This window comes from Solanum verrucosum, unplaced genomic scaffold (assembly GCF_900185275.1).
Source record: "Solanum verrucosum unplaced genomic scaffold, falcon-dt-bn FXZP01000278.1, whole genome shotgun sequence".
NCBI lineage: Eukaryota > Viridiplantae > Streptophyta > Magnoliopsida > Solanales > Solanaceae > Solanum > Solanum verrucosum.
The window spans coordinates 236490-255245 of record NW_026020332.1 but is presented as its reverse complement, the minus strand read 5'-3'; the positions used below and the strand labels follow the sequence as shown (position 1 = coordinate 255245).

General features: G+C 31.8%; 2 protein-coding genes across 2 annotated transcripts in view; both read right to left on the bottom strand.

The window, feature by feature from the left end:
- The window catches only part of LOC125836649 (probable WRKY transcription factor 65), a 212052-nt gene that overhangs the window by 119224 nt on the left and 74072 nt on the right, over nucleotides 1–18756 (bottom strand). The gene's annotated exons all lie outside the window — the stretch shown is intronic.
- On the bottom strand, nucleotides 3778–9647 carry LOC125836629 (probable alpha,alpha-trehalose-phosphate synthase [UDP-forming] 7). Its single transcript, XM_049515826.1, has 4 exons — nucleotides 9471–9647; nucleotides 7017–9165; nucleotides 6657–6930; nucleotides 3778–4692 (listed from the first exon to the last, which is right to left on the bottom strand). The coding sequence occupies exons 2-4, from the start codon at nucleotides 8996–8998 to the stop codon at nucleotides 4393–4395; spliced, it is 2556 nt and encodes an 851-aa protein (XP_049371783.1). The 5' UTR covers nucleotides 8999–9165; nucleotides 9471–9647; the 3' UTR covers nucleotides 3778–4392.

Genomic DNA, 18756 nt, shown 5'->3' with positions numbered 1-18756 from the left:
TCTATTTTTATTCAGCTTCTGATGAAGAAAACATGCAGTCATTCAAGAACATATTCAAATTGTCATTTTGAAGAGTGCCAAAAACTCAATCTAAGCGGCAAGTTAAGCCTCAATCCAATTCAAGATCAAGATACTCACCCAAAAATCAAGGTGATATCTGAAAGTAAAGACACAAGTGAAGACTCAAGAGAAGTTGTATAGATAGGAGCTTGTACTTTTATTTTCCTTTTGACTATTAGCTTTCTTTTTTTATGTAAGGATAAGAACCGCGACCTGGAGCCTCGATGGAACCTCACTTAACTTCCAACTCATCACCTCATCTCCTTGAACTACACGTGACCTGATTCCCTTATAACCCGGGATATGTAGGATGTCCAAAACCAAGACTCGGTCGCACAAATTTTTCCTTCAAATACTAGTTCGGTCAAAACTTGTCACGATATCTACTTCTTTGTCTGAAAACTCTTCGTGTTTCCAATCAAAGAGGGGCAAACTGTAGACACGTAATTTTTGACCAAACATAAAGTTTTACACCATTTATATTTCTTAAATATTTCTTCTAGGTCTCCATTAGATATTTTTATATTTTTCATCTTATTTTAGTAAGTTTATTTTAAAAAGATATGAAAATAACAAAAAAAATGTATATATAATATTTATGTTTTATTTTTTAGTTTAGTAAATAAGCTAGTATTTCTTATTTATAATTTATTATTAGCTACTCAGTTTTTATTAGTTTGAAAGTATATTATATTATGTTATTAATAATATATAAAAAAAAAACAACCTAAAACTAACATACCACTCACGTATCCCCACTACCCCTATACTTTCACCCCCACTTCCCATGTCCCACCGTACACTCCTCACACCACTACATGATTTGCACAATATATACACTACACTCGACAACAATACAAGGGGGAAGAGAGGCAGACGAACGATTCTGCAAAAAGGAGAACCCACGCCAGAAAGAAAAAAGAAGGAACAAACGTTCCATTTTTATTTTTTTCCAAACTTCACCAATACATTCACATAATTTCATTTTTTTTCGTTACTACTTTATCTAAATACAATATATATACTACCACATACAATCTACAAAAGCCTTGTGAGCGTTCTAATCGAGATTCGGTCCAGATTTTGCGGTTTTTATTTCTTCAATTAAGGTTCAACTTTACCTTGTCTCTTTAATTTAATCATGGAATTTGATGTAATTTTATGATAAGTTTTCTTTTATTTTTTGTTTTATTTATAATTTGATTGAAATGAAGAATGTGTTAAGAGTTATATATCTTTTTAAATGGCTTTATTTGATGAAAAATTATTGTTGTTTATTTTGCCCAATAAAGAATGAGATTTATTTTAGCAATTTGTCATTGTTTTTGTTGGATTAATAAGAAATTACAATATATGTATGCCAAATTTTGTCATTAACTCTAAGATAAAAAAAACAAAAATATAATGTGTAGGCGTAATTTTAATATTAACTTTAAGGGTGAATAAAAATAAAAGAATACAAGATAATCTAAAAATTTTATTGTATCCTAGAAGTTTAGATTTGTTTTATTTTATTTGATTTTATTTAATATTTTCTTATAACATTAGACGGGTTTTACGCATGTAAACAAAATATAGTATTTGTTTCAATTAAGAATGTGGTTACACATCTTTTTTGAAACACTTAAAAGAAATTCAAGGATGTGGTGACACACCTTGATAAAATTATTCAAATATATATTTTAACATGTGGGTTAATTTAATTAAAAGTATCATCAATAAATATAATAATGAAATGAGAAGATTAGTTGTCTAAAATTCAGAAAAATAAGAGTAAGTACTTTTAATACTAGATGAGTTTTATGCACATTAAAAATATTTGTAAAAAATTAAGAATGCGGTTGCGCATCTTTTTTTGAGACAACGAAAAAAAAAACTCAAGGATGCGGTGATGCCCCTTGTTTAAAAATATAATAACTTTCATTAATTTAAAATAAGATCACTTATAGATAAAATTAGGTGATGCACTCGAGAGAAGAAAACAATTATGTTCATAAGCTATTTATATGTCAAAAGTCAAGAATGCAGTTATGCATCCGATTTGAGACCAAATAAAAGTTCAACAATAAAAATGCAAACAAGTCATGACCTGAAAATAATATATCCACAAATGATTTAAAGTAGGTAAAAGTCAATAAAGGCGACCGTGCTAGAACCACGGGACTCAAGGGATGCCTAATACCTTCCCCTCGGTCAACAGAATTCCTTACCCGAATTTCTAGTTCGCAGACCATATAAAGAGTCATTTCCTTTTGATTAGGGATTAAACAAAAGGTGACTTGGAACACCATAACTCAATTCCAAGTGGCGACTCTGAAACGAAAATAAAATAATCCCTAAGTCAATACCGTCACTTAAATTGGAAAAACCCTTCCGCCGCTATGCGCAAAAAGGGGTGTGACACTCCCCATTTTTATGGGCTGTTTTGTCAGACTATTCATAAATTGTTAGTGTGGAGAATTTGAAATTACCTTTGCTAAACTTCCCTTCTTTTCATCATATTCTTCAAATTTATTTGTTTCTTCATCAAGTTTTAATCCCCTACGTTTTAAACTTGATTTCTCAAATTAAGTTTAGTATTGGTGAGCATACCCACAAGTTTAAGTTAACCGATTTTAAATACTAACTACCTTGAAATTTGGTAAGTTTATAGGTTACCGCCTATATTTTGTATAAAACTTGATTCGAATGCCAGAATTTCTAATTAATTTTAGTATAACGTTGATATGCACCATTAAAAATTGTTCTTTACATATTAGAAAAGGCTTGAAAACGCCCTCATCCCATCTATTGGATAAAAATGCACTTGAAAGTGTGCGCCTTCCATTGTAAACTCAGCTTTGATCCAATAAGTGAAATGAGAACATTTTTGAACCATTTCTACTATGTTAAAAGGATAACTTTTGACCTATTTTAGTTAAGCAAAAAACAAAGAAACGCACTGTAATTGACCCCTCAAAGTTCAGACAATCTTGGGTGGATTACAAAAGTTTCCAGACTAACCCAATGTAGTGAAAAAAAGAAGAAGAAATAGCTACCTAATCAAATTTATTGCTATGATCCATAACAGGCACCTTATGCCACAACTCCTTCAGAGAACATTCATAAATCATGCTACATAGCCACAATACGTCACGACAAGTATCATCGTAACGTAAACTACACAACACCATATGCACAAAAACGGACGATTATTTTGTTATGTTTTTGTTCCCCTCTCTCGGTTTTGCTTAATGGGTACTAGCACAACCCTCTTGGCTAAACTAAATGAAAATATGAGATTAAAAATGAGGGGCAGGGGGAGGGGGAGGGGGTTGCAGCCTGCAGGAAAGCCAAAACTAGCGAGAGGTCTCTACGTAAGGAGCAACTTCTCTCAGGTAGACAAGTAATCTCAGTTTTCACAGAACTTCTATAGAGAAGGTAAAAACTCACCTCGGAAGCCATTTGACCATGAGTTGAGACACACAGAGAGTGCACCGTCAAGATCACCAACGAAAAACCATATGAACTGGTTTAAGAAAGAACTTAAAAGCAGCTGATGCTCACAGAGCAAGATAAAAAATTCCATCTTCATGATAGAAAGATTAGGAATCAAATGTCTGTTCTGGAAACTAGCACTTGAAAGACCAGAAATACTGTCATTGATGTCACTATTAACAATCACCAGGTTTTGGTGTCATGTTCTAGGTTACGAAATTTAGTTTAGGAACTCTATCGTAAGGAAGAAAGAGAGGGTGAATTTCTATAGCATTTACAATTATGAGAATCCAACAAATTGGTGTATCCAAACAACAGTAAGAAGGACCCTTAAATAAATGAAGCAAAAGAGAAGAAAAACACCTGTTTACAGTTGATCTAATAATGCAAGTTATGAGTCTTTGACAATCAACGCTCCATCTTGTCATATGAAAGGCAAGAAACTGAGGAGTGGTCTTCTTAAAAGAACTTGAATAAGGGTACGTATTCAACAAGAGCAGCACGTATATATTTTCTGAAGGCTATGAAGATTACCATTTGGCACTGCTCACCCCTTCAGTGTCAACTTCACATGTATAACCAATTGGCCAGCAGTTGGAAACATTTGGGATCAGTTAAATCTCAACCCCATGAGTCAATGGTCTCTCGAAGAAGAGAAGGCTAATTTTAGCTTTATGATGCTTGGACTGACTATCTGATAAAGAATTCTGTACAATGTCTCCATCTTTTGAGAGTATTATGCGTCATATGTCAGTACAAGCTCTAATGATATTTCTTTGCACAACTTGAAAGGGTTGAGTCAATGTGAAGTGCACTCGGACAAGTAACAGGAAAGGATATACTCCAAACAGAGCTTCATGTTACAATGTCTGATGAAGGAGGAGGAATGGATTCCTCGGCAAGGGCATGAAGCATGGTTCTAACTTCTGTTGTGTCATCAAGATAATATTTGGCTTTACTTGGCTTTTGTCCCACTGTGCAAGCATACACTTCCGTGCTTGACGAGAGTATACCACTATTTATTGCATTTCCAATAATCTCAAACATGTCCTCGTCAGACCTATCATCACCTACGCACAGCATGAAATCAGCCTGCCGGCCACTCTCAGCCATTGTTGCGAAAATTTTCTCTGCAACTAAACCTTTACTGACTCCCTGGAATTGTGGCAAAAATTAAAGTTTAAAATAAACTGGAGGCGGCAAAAGAAAACAAATAAGGCCACATGGATGTGCATGCGATAAAACAGGTAGAAAAGAGAATACAGCTATAACAAGAAGACTATTTAGGAAAGCATATGAGCCATCCAATTAAACAATATATTTTACTAAAATTTTCTGGCTGCTCACATCCTGTTGAGAAGTACATGTATTAGGAAAGTAGTTGTTTCTGTTATTAAGAAATGAGAGTAATATATTCCCTAGCTATTTGGCATTATGCTGGAATTACTTAGAGATTTAATCAAGGCATATATCTAACAGATAAAATGTTATTTCCTGCAGTTGTTTGTAATAATCCATCAAATAAAGCAATTTAGATTGTAATACACCTTCTTGGTTGAAGGTCATCAAAAAAGAGTCCGGAGCTAAAAGGGCAAAAAAACTAAGTGAAATTTCCAAAAGGGCAACAAAAAATAAGATTGAAACCAAAAGGGCAACATTTAAACGGAAGGGTAACTCCGTGAAATTTTAAGCAGGAAGACGCAATGTCTCATGTGCTTTACAAGGTGCAATGTCCTTGTAAGGCGCATGGAGCCTGCGCTTTGCTTTCTATATTTTGTCAAAAGTTGTTCAACTAAGGGGGGCATAGTTTGCCTTCTTTTAAATTTTTTTCGTTGTTAGTTGAACACCTCCATTTAAATTTAAACAATCATTATTGTTGCTAACTAAATATTAAGAATAATATAAATTCAATCCATAAAATTTAGTTGTAATAATATAAATTCAATTATTACATAATAATTTATACTATTTTTAAAAAATAATTTGAAATATAATGTAAAATATTTATAAAATATATTAATATTATTTAATATTTTCACTTGTATATTCATTTTACTTCAATTTATATTAGATTGTTATAATTTGAGAGATTAAAATTGCTTTTTACTATGGCTCTCATATATTTCAGGTAAGTTATACTATGTTTTTTTTTTTGAGATAATAAGTTATACTATGTTTTTCTTTTTAGTATGTAACAAAAATATATTTAATTTTCGAAATATGTTTGGATAGGTTGTTATGTATTAATAAATTGTATTGTATTATACTGTTTAAATAAATACAATGTTTGAATAGATTGTATTATTCTTAGTCATTATATAATATCGCACATTACCTTTTTGAATGATTAACCTTCAAGAAAAATAAGAAATAAAATATTAAGGTACTAATATATATGATTGTTTAAATATTAGTTGAACAACTAAATTATTCTTAATATTTAGTTAACAATAATGATTGTTTAAAACTTAAATGGAGGTGTTCAACTAACAACTAAAAAGAATTAAAAGAAGGCAAACTATGTGCCTTAGTTGAACATTCTGTCAAAAAATAGAAAGCAAAAGGCGCAGGCTCCATGTGCCTTACAAGGATATTGTCGCCTTGCGCCTTCCCGCTTAAAATTTCACAGCGTTACCCTTCCATCTAAATGTTGCCCTTTTGGTTTCAACCTTATTTTTTATTGCCCTTTTGGAAATTTCACTCAATATTTTGCCCTTTTAACTCCAGACTCAATCAAAAACCTTCATAGTTTAAACACCAACTCCAAAAAAAATATTTCAATCATCACCTTTAATTACTTGCATGAAATATGACAGATTTAAAAAAATTGCATATATTTGATTGAAGAAGCTTATAATGTCTGCATTCATCTAGAATCAGCAAAGACATTTCATAAACAGTCTGATCATGCCCACTTTTGTTATAAGAAAATACAGCTACTCAGTATATAGCACCATACACAGAATTATAAAGCATATCAAGATAGAAGACAAAACAACGACTCAGTATATAGGTGGAGATTAGAGCAGAACCAATGGATGAATGAAGTATATTTGTGAAATCGAATAATGTTAATCGAAAAAACTAGAGTCAAATGCAAAGGTTAAGAGATGGCACACCTGAGGCTTAACTTCAACAATGAACTGCCCACTCTTCACAGCAACAGGCTCATTTGCAAGCACACTCTCAAGATGGTCTAACATCTCTTTTGCTTGGCAAGACCCAAAACCAAGATCTGCATCTCGATGATGCCAAACAAGAGCACTCTCTTTTGTTTCAATGGAAGACCCATCTGTAGCTTCTGTATACTGTTTCATAACAGGTTCAGCTATCTGCATCCACTGAAAATCGTTGTTCTGCCCAACTACTTCCCATTCTTTATCTGCAGACCACCTGGTAAATAAAGACAATAAGTACATACTGACATACGGGATATGACAAATAGACACAAAATGAGAATAAGCTTGTTCTAAGAATACCTTAAGAAGTATCCATGTTCCGCAGCAATGCCAAGCTTCTCACACGGAGAAAACCACTGGCCTAAACTATCCCTTCCTCGTCCACTCACGAGAAACACGGTATTTCTTTCATCACCACAAAGTGAGTTAACAATTGAAATAACTTCGGGACTAGGGACCTTATTGATTGCTGTTTGAGGCATGAGAGTGCCATCATAATCCAACAATATTGCCCGATTTTTGGCTCTTGAGTAAGCAGAAACAATAGAGTCGATGGATAGCTTTTTAAAATTAGGATCAAGTGCTACAACCCTAAAACCGAAGCTCAGACCTATACCCCAGCAACGCCGCCTGAAATGGTCTCTGCAACTTCTCTCCAGATCCTGGAAGAAGCTTCTTGACCAATAAGCTACGTCATGTGTGCTTACATACTTGTAATGCTTCTCATGGCGTAACACCTTCTCACCATCAGCCATTGAAATTGCCTCATTCAGTGCTTCTGCAGTTGCTTCCACATTCCATGGGTTAACACGTATAGCACCACTTAGTGAAGGAGAACATCCAATGAACTCAGACACTACCAGCATGCTGCTTTTCAAACCATTGGACTCTGCAGTGCAGTCTGAACCAGGGATGCCCTGCCTACACACAATGTATTCATAAGGTGTAAGGTTCATGCCATCTCTTACTGCTGTTACAACTACACACTCAGCAACAGAGTAATAGGCAGTCCGTTCACTAAGAGAAACTGGGCGATCGATGAACACGATGGGTTCATAACCAGGCTGTCTAAACTTGTCATTGATTCTTTTGACGCTTGTTTGAATTTCTTCTTGTATTTCCTCAATATCTTTTCCTTTTCCTCGAGCTGGATTAGCAATCTGGACCAGCACTGCCCTTCCTTGCCACTTAGGATGTTGTTTTAACATTTCCTCCAATGCGAGAAGTTTCAAATTGACACCTTTGAAAATGTCCATATCATCAACACCAAGTAAAACAGATTTACCTTCAAACTGTTGCTTAAGTTCTCCAACTCTTGACTCTTTATCTGCTAGTTGAAGCACAGTTTCAATCCGTCCCATGTGAATCCCAACTGGCATAATCTTGATCCCCACTGTCCGTCCGTAGTATTCAAGTCCAATGTAACCCCTCTTTGACTGATACTCTAATCCCAACATGCGACTACAACAGGATAGGAAATGCCGTGCATAATCAAATGTATGGAAACCAATCAGGTCGGAATTCAGTAGGGCCTTGAGAATTTCTTCTCTCACTGGAAAAGTCCTATATATCTCTGATGAAGGAAAAGGGCTATGCAGAAAGAACCCCATTCGCAGCCGATTAAAACGCCTACGCAAGAATGTAGGTAGAACCATTAAATGATAATCATGGATCCAGACATAATCATCCTCGGGATTTATCACCTCAATAACCTTCTGGGAAAATATCTTGTTTGCTGCAACATATGCCTCCCACCACGACCGATCAAATCGACTGCCATGACTAGCAGAGTAGGGAAGCATATAATGGAAAAGTGGCCATAAATGCTGTTTGCAAAAACCATGATAATATTTAGATAAAATGTCTGGAGGGAGAAAAGCAGGAACACATTTAAACCTATCCAGCAGCAACTGTGAAACATCATCCTGTTCACTTGAATCGACCTCAACCTTTAAAGAACCAACATAGAGAACTTCCATATCATCTGGCAACCCATCTTTTATGTGCAACAACAATGAATCCTCATCCCAACTAAAACTCCATCCTTTATTATCCGACCTACGCTTAGCTTTTACAGGGAGCTGATTAGCCACTATAATTATTCGATCTACAATAATTGATGATGGAACATCTGATGTAACACTATTAGCTTGATCATCATCAAGCTCAGAAATAACTCCAGCAACTGTCATTACCCGTGGCAGCCGCTTCTTTTCACGCCCCATCACCGGGAAATTCCCAGATGCTAGATCTAGCAAGTTGGTATAAGATTTGGACATCATCTTTACAAGCCTTTATTTGCAAAAACTCCTTCAGCAGATCCTCAAATTAGAAGACAGACCAAACAGAAACCTTTTTTCTGTTCAAACTTCCTCAGACTGAATCACACCCACCAACCAAACCCAATAGCCTGTTCTTGATTATCAAACTGAGTACATTTCAAAAGGATCTGAAAAAATGTGTATAATCCAAGAATCAAAATAAACTCATTAAACTTGAAGCAAAAGAAAAAAAAACAGTTGCAAAAACATGATCCAAGCAATAAAACAGAAACCCATATACAAAATATAGTAAAAAACTCAATCTTTAAACAAAACAAGATCAAATCCAACCTATATCTAACAATCACCATACATACAAGTGGTGTTAAACAACTCCATTTGCAAAAAAAAAATATTTTCACATAATAATTATTACATAAAACAACATTAACACTAATAAAGTGTTCAAAATATAAAAACTTTAATCACTTACCTTTGTGAATAATGACGGAAAAATTTGATGTAAACAAAGCTCTTTGTTGGTCAAAATACAAAATACTCTGCTTTCAGTCAGAATGAAATCTAGGGTTTAGTCTCTCTTACTCTTTGTTTCTCTCTCTATATATGTATATATATCTATTCATATTTCATAGCCTTCTCTTTCTATCAATGTTCATTAACTTTTCATTTCATTAAAAACTATAAACTATAAACCAAAATATGGGCGAAAAAATAAAAAGAGGATAAGGTCGGCCAGCAGACGCGTACTTTGCCAACTGGAATTTATTTTTTTTCCTCTTTGCCAGGACAAATGGCAGGCTTAGTTGTCTTTTATGTCACGCGCTAAAAAAAAAATTCTTATATTACAACGAACTTGTGAGCGTACACAATGTGTCACATAGAACGTGTGTATCTAGATTCTCACGTGAACCTATTAATATAAATTTGAGTGTTTATTTTGTGTATATGTGAAGTTGGAGATATATTAATTGAAATTAAATTAAAGGACACGTTTATTTGTTTTGTTCAGAGTAGGAATGTGACACGTGGCTGGATATGAATGGAGAGAGGTGATGGTTAGTGTGGGGATGAGAAGCACAGGAATATGAAATTTTAGGATTAAGGTGGGGACAGGGACTAATTCCACGTGGCATTTCCAGGGCGTAGATTAGCGGATAAGGCATGAGAGATGACCTGGCAAAGGAGACGCGTCATGGGTGACGTCAGCATGTCGAATTGGCTCCACGTTGCCGGCAATTTTTGAGGTCAGGGAGTTTGGTGAGGTGGTGAGCGTATTAATGTCCTATTTTGCCCTTTTTGAGAAAAAAAGGTTTTATCCATCACTTAAGGGTGTTTAAGATAAAATGGAAATGAAAATCCAAATAAATAATTAGTAAAATTAAATTGATTTTTTTATAAAAAAATAAAATAATACCATTGTGGTGATTTCTCATGTATTCGTAAAATTTAAAAATTAAGAATATATAGTTTTGCTTGGTATTAATTTGGATCATTTAATATAATTATATTTGTAGGTTGGAGCGAGAGGTTGGTTATAGAAGAATTAAGGGATGTAGAAATATATCAAGAATAAACTAGGAGGACGAAGGAAGATGTGACTAGACATGAAATAACATAACTTCAGCTTATTGAGGAAATTATCCTAAATAAGAAAATATGAAAGCTGGAGATTATATATTATAATAGAAAATAAGTAGGTAGACAAGTATGATCTTGCCCATAAGGCGGGAGATGCAGGAGCTCTCCCGCTATCATTTTTCTTCTGTGTTTCAACTATTTGTTGGTTCATTTTGCCTTGATATATATTTTTATTATCAGTTTTTTCAACCTTTCCTTATATAACTTTTATTTTGAATTAAGGATACATCAGAAATAACTTTTTTATCATATCAAAGTAAGAAGTAAAATTTGTGTAGATCTCAATCTTTCTAAACTCCATTTATGAATTTGTTGTTTTATACTTTTGTAATTTAAAGGATGGATGAGTCATGTTATTTTATAGCCAAAAATTCACCTATTTGTGTTTTATCAATACATAAAAACTATATATCTAATATTCCATATCACTAAATGCCCAAACACTATCCCATATAGTTGATTTTCTTAAGAAAAAACAAATTAAATGGAATGACAAGCACTCCTCTTGAGCCAATCAAAATCCAAAAAGGGATCTATTTTATATGCAAAAAAAAAAAAAAAAAAAAAAAAAAAAACAAAGGGATATTTTGGGAATAAAATAGTAATATAGGGAATTAGGTAATATTCAAAAGCGACCAAAGAGAAATAAATAGTTGAGTTGGGTGGATAAGTCATAAGAGTTTTTTTGACTCATATTCTGAGTAGTCAAATATTTAGGTGGTTTGAGTTGTGGAGACAAAACTCTCTTTATTTGTGGAACAATCCCTATATTTTATCTATAATATAATTATTATTTAATAAACTTAGTGGGCTCCGTCATTTTTCGTCAAACTTTGTCTTTCTTTTTTCTCCTTTTTGTTACGTAAATTTCCACCTCTTTTCTCCTATTTATTCAAAAAAAAAAAATGGCTAGTGTTTTGGTCAAATTTGTCTCCTCAAATATATAACAAGTTTCCTTAAAAAATAACTATTTATTTGTTTATTATATCCGTCCATTCATTCAAAAAATCATCCATACAAAATTCAATCCCTAATTTTATTTCTTGGTACTTTTTTGTACAATTGCAAATAGTATCATGACCCACTAGGATTAAGATGGGATGAGTTACCTGGCGAAGTCAAAAATTTATGTCCATGATTAATACATACGTATGAAAAACAATGATTTATATACTTTGTATAATTTTATATATATATTGTTCATCTTATATTTTTAAAATATTTAACAAAACTTTGAATAACTTGGTAACAAACAACACAATTTGAAGAGTATTTTCAAAACTAAAATATTAAAACTAGTAGAGAAAATAGAATCAGAAACAGATTAGAAACACTATAAAAATATCTTTCTCAAAGAAAGAAAATCGAGTCCACTGAATGCACAGTGTCCCCTTAAGGAAATTATTCCCCTCAAGTACCCGAGATTAATGGAATATATCCTCCAAGGATAGAACAATCTTACTCACCGGTGTATCGGTACCTAAAACCACGGTGTCAGCAAATCACTCAACGACAGTAAAGTACACTTAGAATACTAGATTTAGTAGTAGTAGAAGAAGTCCAGAAAAATTAGTTCCCTTAAAATGAGAGGAAATCCCTCAATTTATAGAAAACAAAGGGTAGTGTGAAAATGTTCTTATTGTACCTTACCGGAAAGGTCACAGCCCTTTGGAAAAGTAACAATCTTTCGAAAAGATCACAACTTTTCAGTTTTCATAAAAGTCACAATTCTTCATAAAAATCGCAACTCTTCATTTTTCATTCACACCTTTTAAAACTCAACAATATATAATAGGGATAATTTTTTGATAAATGGTGTCTAACTAATCATCCTGAACTATATATGGCTACGTTACTGGATGAGTATATCATTAATTAAATACTTGTACGATTATGTTAGTAAGTTCTCCCTCTATTCATAATTACTTGTCCACTTTTGAATTGACACACTTATTAAGAAAACAATGATTGACATAGTGAGTTTACCATTTTACCCCTATTAATTATGAAGTTGATGAATTAAAAACTTGAGATTTTCAAGAAGTTCTACATTTTTCAAAGTAATTAATTGATGGTATCATAGTTAAAAAAAATTTGTCCTATCTTGATTTGTCAAAATGAACAAGTAATTAGGGATAACCAAAAAAGGAAAAATGGACAAGTAAATAGGTAGAGAGGGAGTAATATTTAAAAAAAAACAAAAAAACTTTAAGCTATTTAACTTTAAAATTTTCAATATAAATATAGAATATTTGTAGAAGAAAAAGAAGAAGCAAATAGTGACATAAAATGCGTTTAGCATGTGTTTATTTAAATGAGGTAGGCGAAGCTGGATAATCGCGTTAGCGTAATTAATGCAAAGATTATACTTTAGATCGTGGGTACACATTGTTTTTATTTGTTTTCCTTTAAATTCGTTGGAATATTCTTTAAATGCCAAATGACTTTAGCATGTGCCTATTTTTAATTTAAATTGGTGGTTGTTGCTTTATCTATCTTTCTTTTTTTTTCTTTTTTCTTTTTTTGCTTTGGCATAGAATTGCTTCAACTTGCCATGTGATTAATTTTTATTCTATTATCTCCTTTTCCTTTGCGTATTTAGGTTCAACAATGGAAAACCCATTGTCTTATCACTTTTTAATGGAAGTGGTGATCAACTTATTTTTTTATCGGGTATTTGTTATTTGTCATCAACATAAATATCAAGTAATTTTATCAATCAAGATTTAGTAGATATGGAAAAAGACATTTAGTATTGTTATTTCCACTAAAATTTGAAATGGTACTTCCGATAATTTTCTTGGTCATTTTCCTTTTCAAAGTGGAATTCTTGCTTGTTTTCCTCTTTGAATTGTGCCAAATTTTACTTTTGTTGTTTCCTCGTGGAGTAATTCATTCAATTCAACTTCGATATTAACAATCAAGACATCCTTCATATCAAATGAAACTTCAAACTCAAGTCTCTGATCAGAGATAACGTTAAACTATTTTCTTGTGGCAACACTTCACCAAAATAATTGTGTCTTTAATTTGGTATGCTAGGTCTAAATTCACTTAATATTTTTTGTTAAATAATAACCTAGTTTCTAAACAATGAGATTAATGTAAATCCACCAATACAAATCGATGTATAACAACTTGACAAAGAATGTTTCATCTGTTAGGTCGATCTGGTATCCAATGCAAATTTAAATTAGACAGGCCAATAAATTTAAAATATCGTATAATTAAAATACTAGAAAAAGTCTAAACAAGTTAAAAACTGTATTAAACTAAAAACATTTTCATTATTATTACATCACTATAATTTATTGGTGTTATTATTATTAGGTAAAAGATTGAGTCTAGCATGTGCAGGCAAAAGGCAAGGCCTCTTAATGGTGGGTAGGTTTGGTCTAAAACCAAAACTCCAAAAGAGGATGAGGATATGCCTAATGTACTTTAGGATGTACTTCTAATTTTCAATTGGGATAATAACTCTTCATATTTTGCACATTCTTTGGCATATTCCAAATCATCCATTGGCATCTTATCATATATATATATATATATATATATGAGACTATACCAAATCCAATTTGGTTTTGGGCAAACTTTTAAAGAAACTTCTACAACTGCAATACCAAAAAGCTTCAATTTATCTCTTAACTTTATTATCACTAGTGAAACTTTCATGAACTATATATGTCCTTCAAGTTTTGAACGTCATGATTTCTCGTTAAATTTAAAGTGTTATCGTATAAATTGAAACAGAAGAAACATATATTACGACTAGCTAATTCTATTCATTTTAGTCTATGTGCTCAATGTACATCTACTATATTAAAAATGATCTTTAGCGACAATTAATTAACGACAATAGCTTAATTGCCACTAAATATGTACATTTCTCGACAATTAGCACTCCCTATAGCCTTTAGCAACATTGAATTCAATGACAATTAACGAATGTCGATAAAGTTTTTAACACTCTTTATTAATGTGTATATTTATTGCTGCTAAAACGTATTTTTGTTGTAGTGGTAGTAGAGCGATTTGATGCTTTTTTTTTCTAGTTAAAAGCGTTTTAAAATTGTTCAACTATCATAATTTAGCTGTCCTTCAAATAAAATATTGATAATAAATTTATGCAAAGTAAAATGTACATTGGATTTCAATTTACATTATTAAACTCTTTATTCTTTGAGAAACAAAATGTCACTACTCTTCCCCCCACCCCCCACCCCTTTTCTTTTAATGCTATTATAGTACATAATACATAAGTGTTTTTTTTAATAGAAAGAATTAATATAACCCAACTACTTAGCGAGTAAATTAGTATTTAATAGCTTGAGCTGTCCACGTTCATCCAATCGATAATTCTTTGAGAATAATAATCAATTGGAAAGGCCCGTTTGGTTGGAAACAAGTTATTCTGAGATAATTAGTCACGATAAGTTATTTCACTACGTATATGAGATAACGTATCTAATCACCATAGTAAAAATGATAGGATAAATAATCCAAGGACTACCTAATACCTCCAATCAAACTTGAGATAAAATATTCCTACATTTTATCTTGAAATTATATATTATAATACCTTATAACTCACACTAAACGACTTCTTATTGTTTTAACTTTTTAACTTTCTTTATTAATCAGATTCATAGAACTTAGAAGTTATATATTTACTGACATGCATATGGGTCAGTACATTAGGTTATTACTATAACGTATAGTTGAACTAGTAATAAAATTAAATTGGCTGTAAAAACAGTTGCCATATATCACCTGTTTTTGTAACTGGCATATCCTTTGCAGCTGAAGTTATTGTTTTCTGTGTCTTTTTCTTGTAATTGTCCTTGTTGTTGGCTGGCTCCAGACTGTTTCTACCCAATCATCTTTAGTCAAAATCATGGATATTTGTGAAGAATGTAATGTTTTTTTTTTACTATCATTTAGAATTATGGTGGAGTAATAAGTATAAATAATATTTTTATATGTCTAGTTAGGAGCCTTAGGTTCGAACTATGAGTATACAATCACATTTCTTAGGAATTAACACTAATATGACACTAATCGGTGTGAATTCTAATTTAGTTGGGTCCATTGCGGGCATAGGTATCGAACACCATATAGTAAGTAATTTAAGAATGGCTCATATACATCCTTACTGTTACACCCTCGAGTTTTTTCTATGCTCGAAAGTATTTAGAACTCTCTTTTTGTAAGCTTATATGATGAGGATTGTGGAGTAATTACCCTCCTCTTTCCCCTTCCTCTCTTTGATAAGCTAGCCCCGTAGTTTTGTAAGCCTAACTATGAAATCTTGAAACTTTGACTTTTTTAAAAAAGGGTCTTTGAAATATATAATTGGTCATATGTATATATGGTACCTAGATTTTATTAATATTGTTGAAGCTGTTGGAATTCAGAAAGTTGTAGTTATAAAAAAAAAAAAAAAAAACTTGAAAAATAGTGATATAAATGAGAACAAGACAAATTGGTCCTTCACATGAAGTGTAAAAATGGTTATGTATATTTTTCACATCTTAGTTATTTTTGTTGCTCAATTTTGTGGTAGGTGTTTGTTAGGAGAGCAGCTTCCTAAAATTGACTTGTGCATGAGACATTGGACTCTTTTGGTCAGTTGGAGTAGTAGGTGTAATATTATTATAATAATAATAATAATGCACAGATTCCTATTCAAGAAAAAGGATAAAATTCAATCTCGTTTCAAATTTGATCAAATTAAAAATTTATTTATCAAGAGTAGAAAACTTTAGAAAGTAGGGATTTCAAAGTTAGGTTGTAATATTAAAAATGGTTCTCAATGTTTTAAAATAATTTGATGGCCGAATCCTACTACTAGGACGATTAATTCAAATTATATTAGTACCTATTTCGGATAAATGATCCCTACTTTGAAATTCTTTATTTTTAGAACTTGAATACGAAACGTTGATCTCTTTTTATTTACCACTTAGCTTCTTTTTTTTATTTCTTTGACTAAGCATGCAAGTTGTGAACTTATTACTTCTCTATAACATAAATTGTTAAACTTCTAGTGTATTGAACGGTTTAAAAGCTATATTGACTTAAAAACACCTAAAATCAACCTATCCAAACATACTCTTTTTAGTTTTTTTAATGGTGATAAAAATGTTTTAAATTGAAAAATCTCAATTAATGACTACTACTAGTCTATAAAATATGCTACAACACGCAGCTATAAGGGTCTCTAATCAACAATGTCTCCTTAGAATAATATAGTATTATTTCTCTTCTTTGACAAGGTAAATTTCCAAATTTATATGAGATATAATGAAATATACATACATACATATATGCGGCTATTGTAATTTTAGGCTGAATAGGATTAGGTTATGAAGACATATTGTTGACAAATTAGTAATTAAATAAGTAAATGTACCCAAAAAGATGTATCACTATAAATAACATTGAAATACCCAAAGTAGCTGGATTTCTAGTGCTGTGCCTGCCTCATTTTGTTGGAATTGTCTTTGCTATTACTTACTTGTACTATAGATAGGGGATAGCTGGCTCCAGTCTGTTCATGTTTGACCCTGCATCAACCATTTACAACTGATTATTTATTTAACCGCTACTATTTTTACTTGTTTATGGTTATAAAATGATAATATCATTTTGAATTTTTGTTTACTTGTTTATGGTTATAAAATGATAATATCATTTTGAATTTTTGTTTACTTGTTTATGGTTATAAAATGATAATATCATTTTGAATTTTTGTAAGTAGTCTAATGTTTGGGAATAATTCGTTACAAGGATAAAACAGATAATATCTTTGGATTTTTTAAACGGAGGAAGCAGAGGTATTGGATGTATAGTGAACAAGTAAAAATGAACCGAGAGATTACTATACTAGTTAGTTGTACTGTAGTATATTTTGTTATAATCAGATTTAAGGAAATGCCGCAAAACTATCATAGGAAAATTTTAAAAGCAGAAATGTTGTATAAGAGAATGCTCTGAGAAATTAAGGGGTTTTTGTGATCTAGCATTTTGAAGAGTCTCCAGAGCTGATATGCTGTTTTCTCATAAATAATAGAGCACTAATTCATGAAATTCAAAAGAATCATCTAGGTAAATAATTCAACATTTAATTAAATGCATACATAAAATATCTTATTTTATAGAAAAATTACGGATTCACCTGTCCAAAAGTTTAGCCTATAAATTTGAATCAAATAATTAAAAGTTGTTCAACCCAACACTGTATCTATGGGTTAGGATAGCCCATAGGTTACATGGGCCACATCACCAGAAGGTCCACATATCTTGAATTTCATTTGGTTGGATCTTAAAGAAGGTTAGCCCATAATCATTACTGATTGTCTGTTGATATGTTTGCTTTTAGTCGAAGATGATTAGCGTCTAAATTTATTTGTCTTAAAAGGTGACACTTCGATATATATATATATATAAGGTGAGAGTTGATAGCACTAGGAGAAATTAATACTTGCACATAATATATAGGCTATAGAATTGTTCATATTATAACTTTTGGTTCATATTTTTTTTTCTTCTCAATAACTAATACTTGCAGAAGTTATGTAGAGATTAATATGTAACCTCTATATAGTAAACAATCATTAGTTTTATTTAACAAGTAAACACCTATTTGGAATTATATTACTTTGACAAATCAAACACCCAAACAAATATTTTTCAAGCATTATACTACATGTATTACACTATATGCACTACTTTTTGAATATTATTAATACACAAATAACTTATTTCTGAATCAAACAAATCTTAATGATATTGCAAGGCAGCACTATTTATGTTGTTGACATCTAAAAGGGAAAGCATTTCCTTTTCTTTACTCTGAAGAAAAACAAATAAAGTAGAAGAAAATTATGCAATTATGTTCATGAACCCTATAAGTTGACACATGTTTCAGCCGTTGGAAGTTGGACTAGTGCAAATTATAGTCATCGCTGATACAAAAGATGAGCCACATTCAATGTCCTTATATATATATATATATATATATATATATATATTCTTCTGTTTCATTTTATTTGGTTCATATTGACTTGACATAATTATCAAGAAAATTTATTAGATATATATTATATTTACTTATT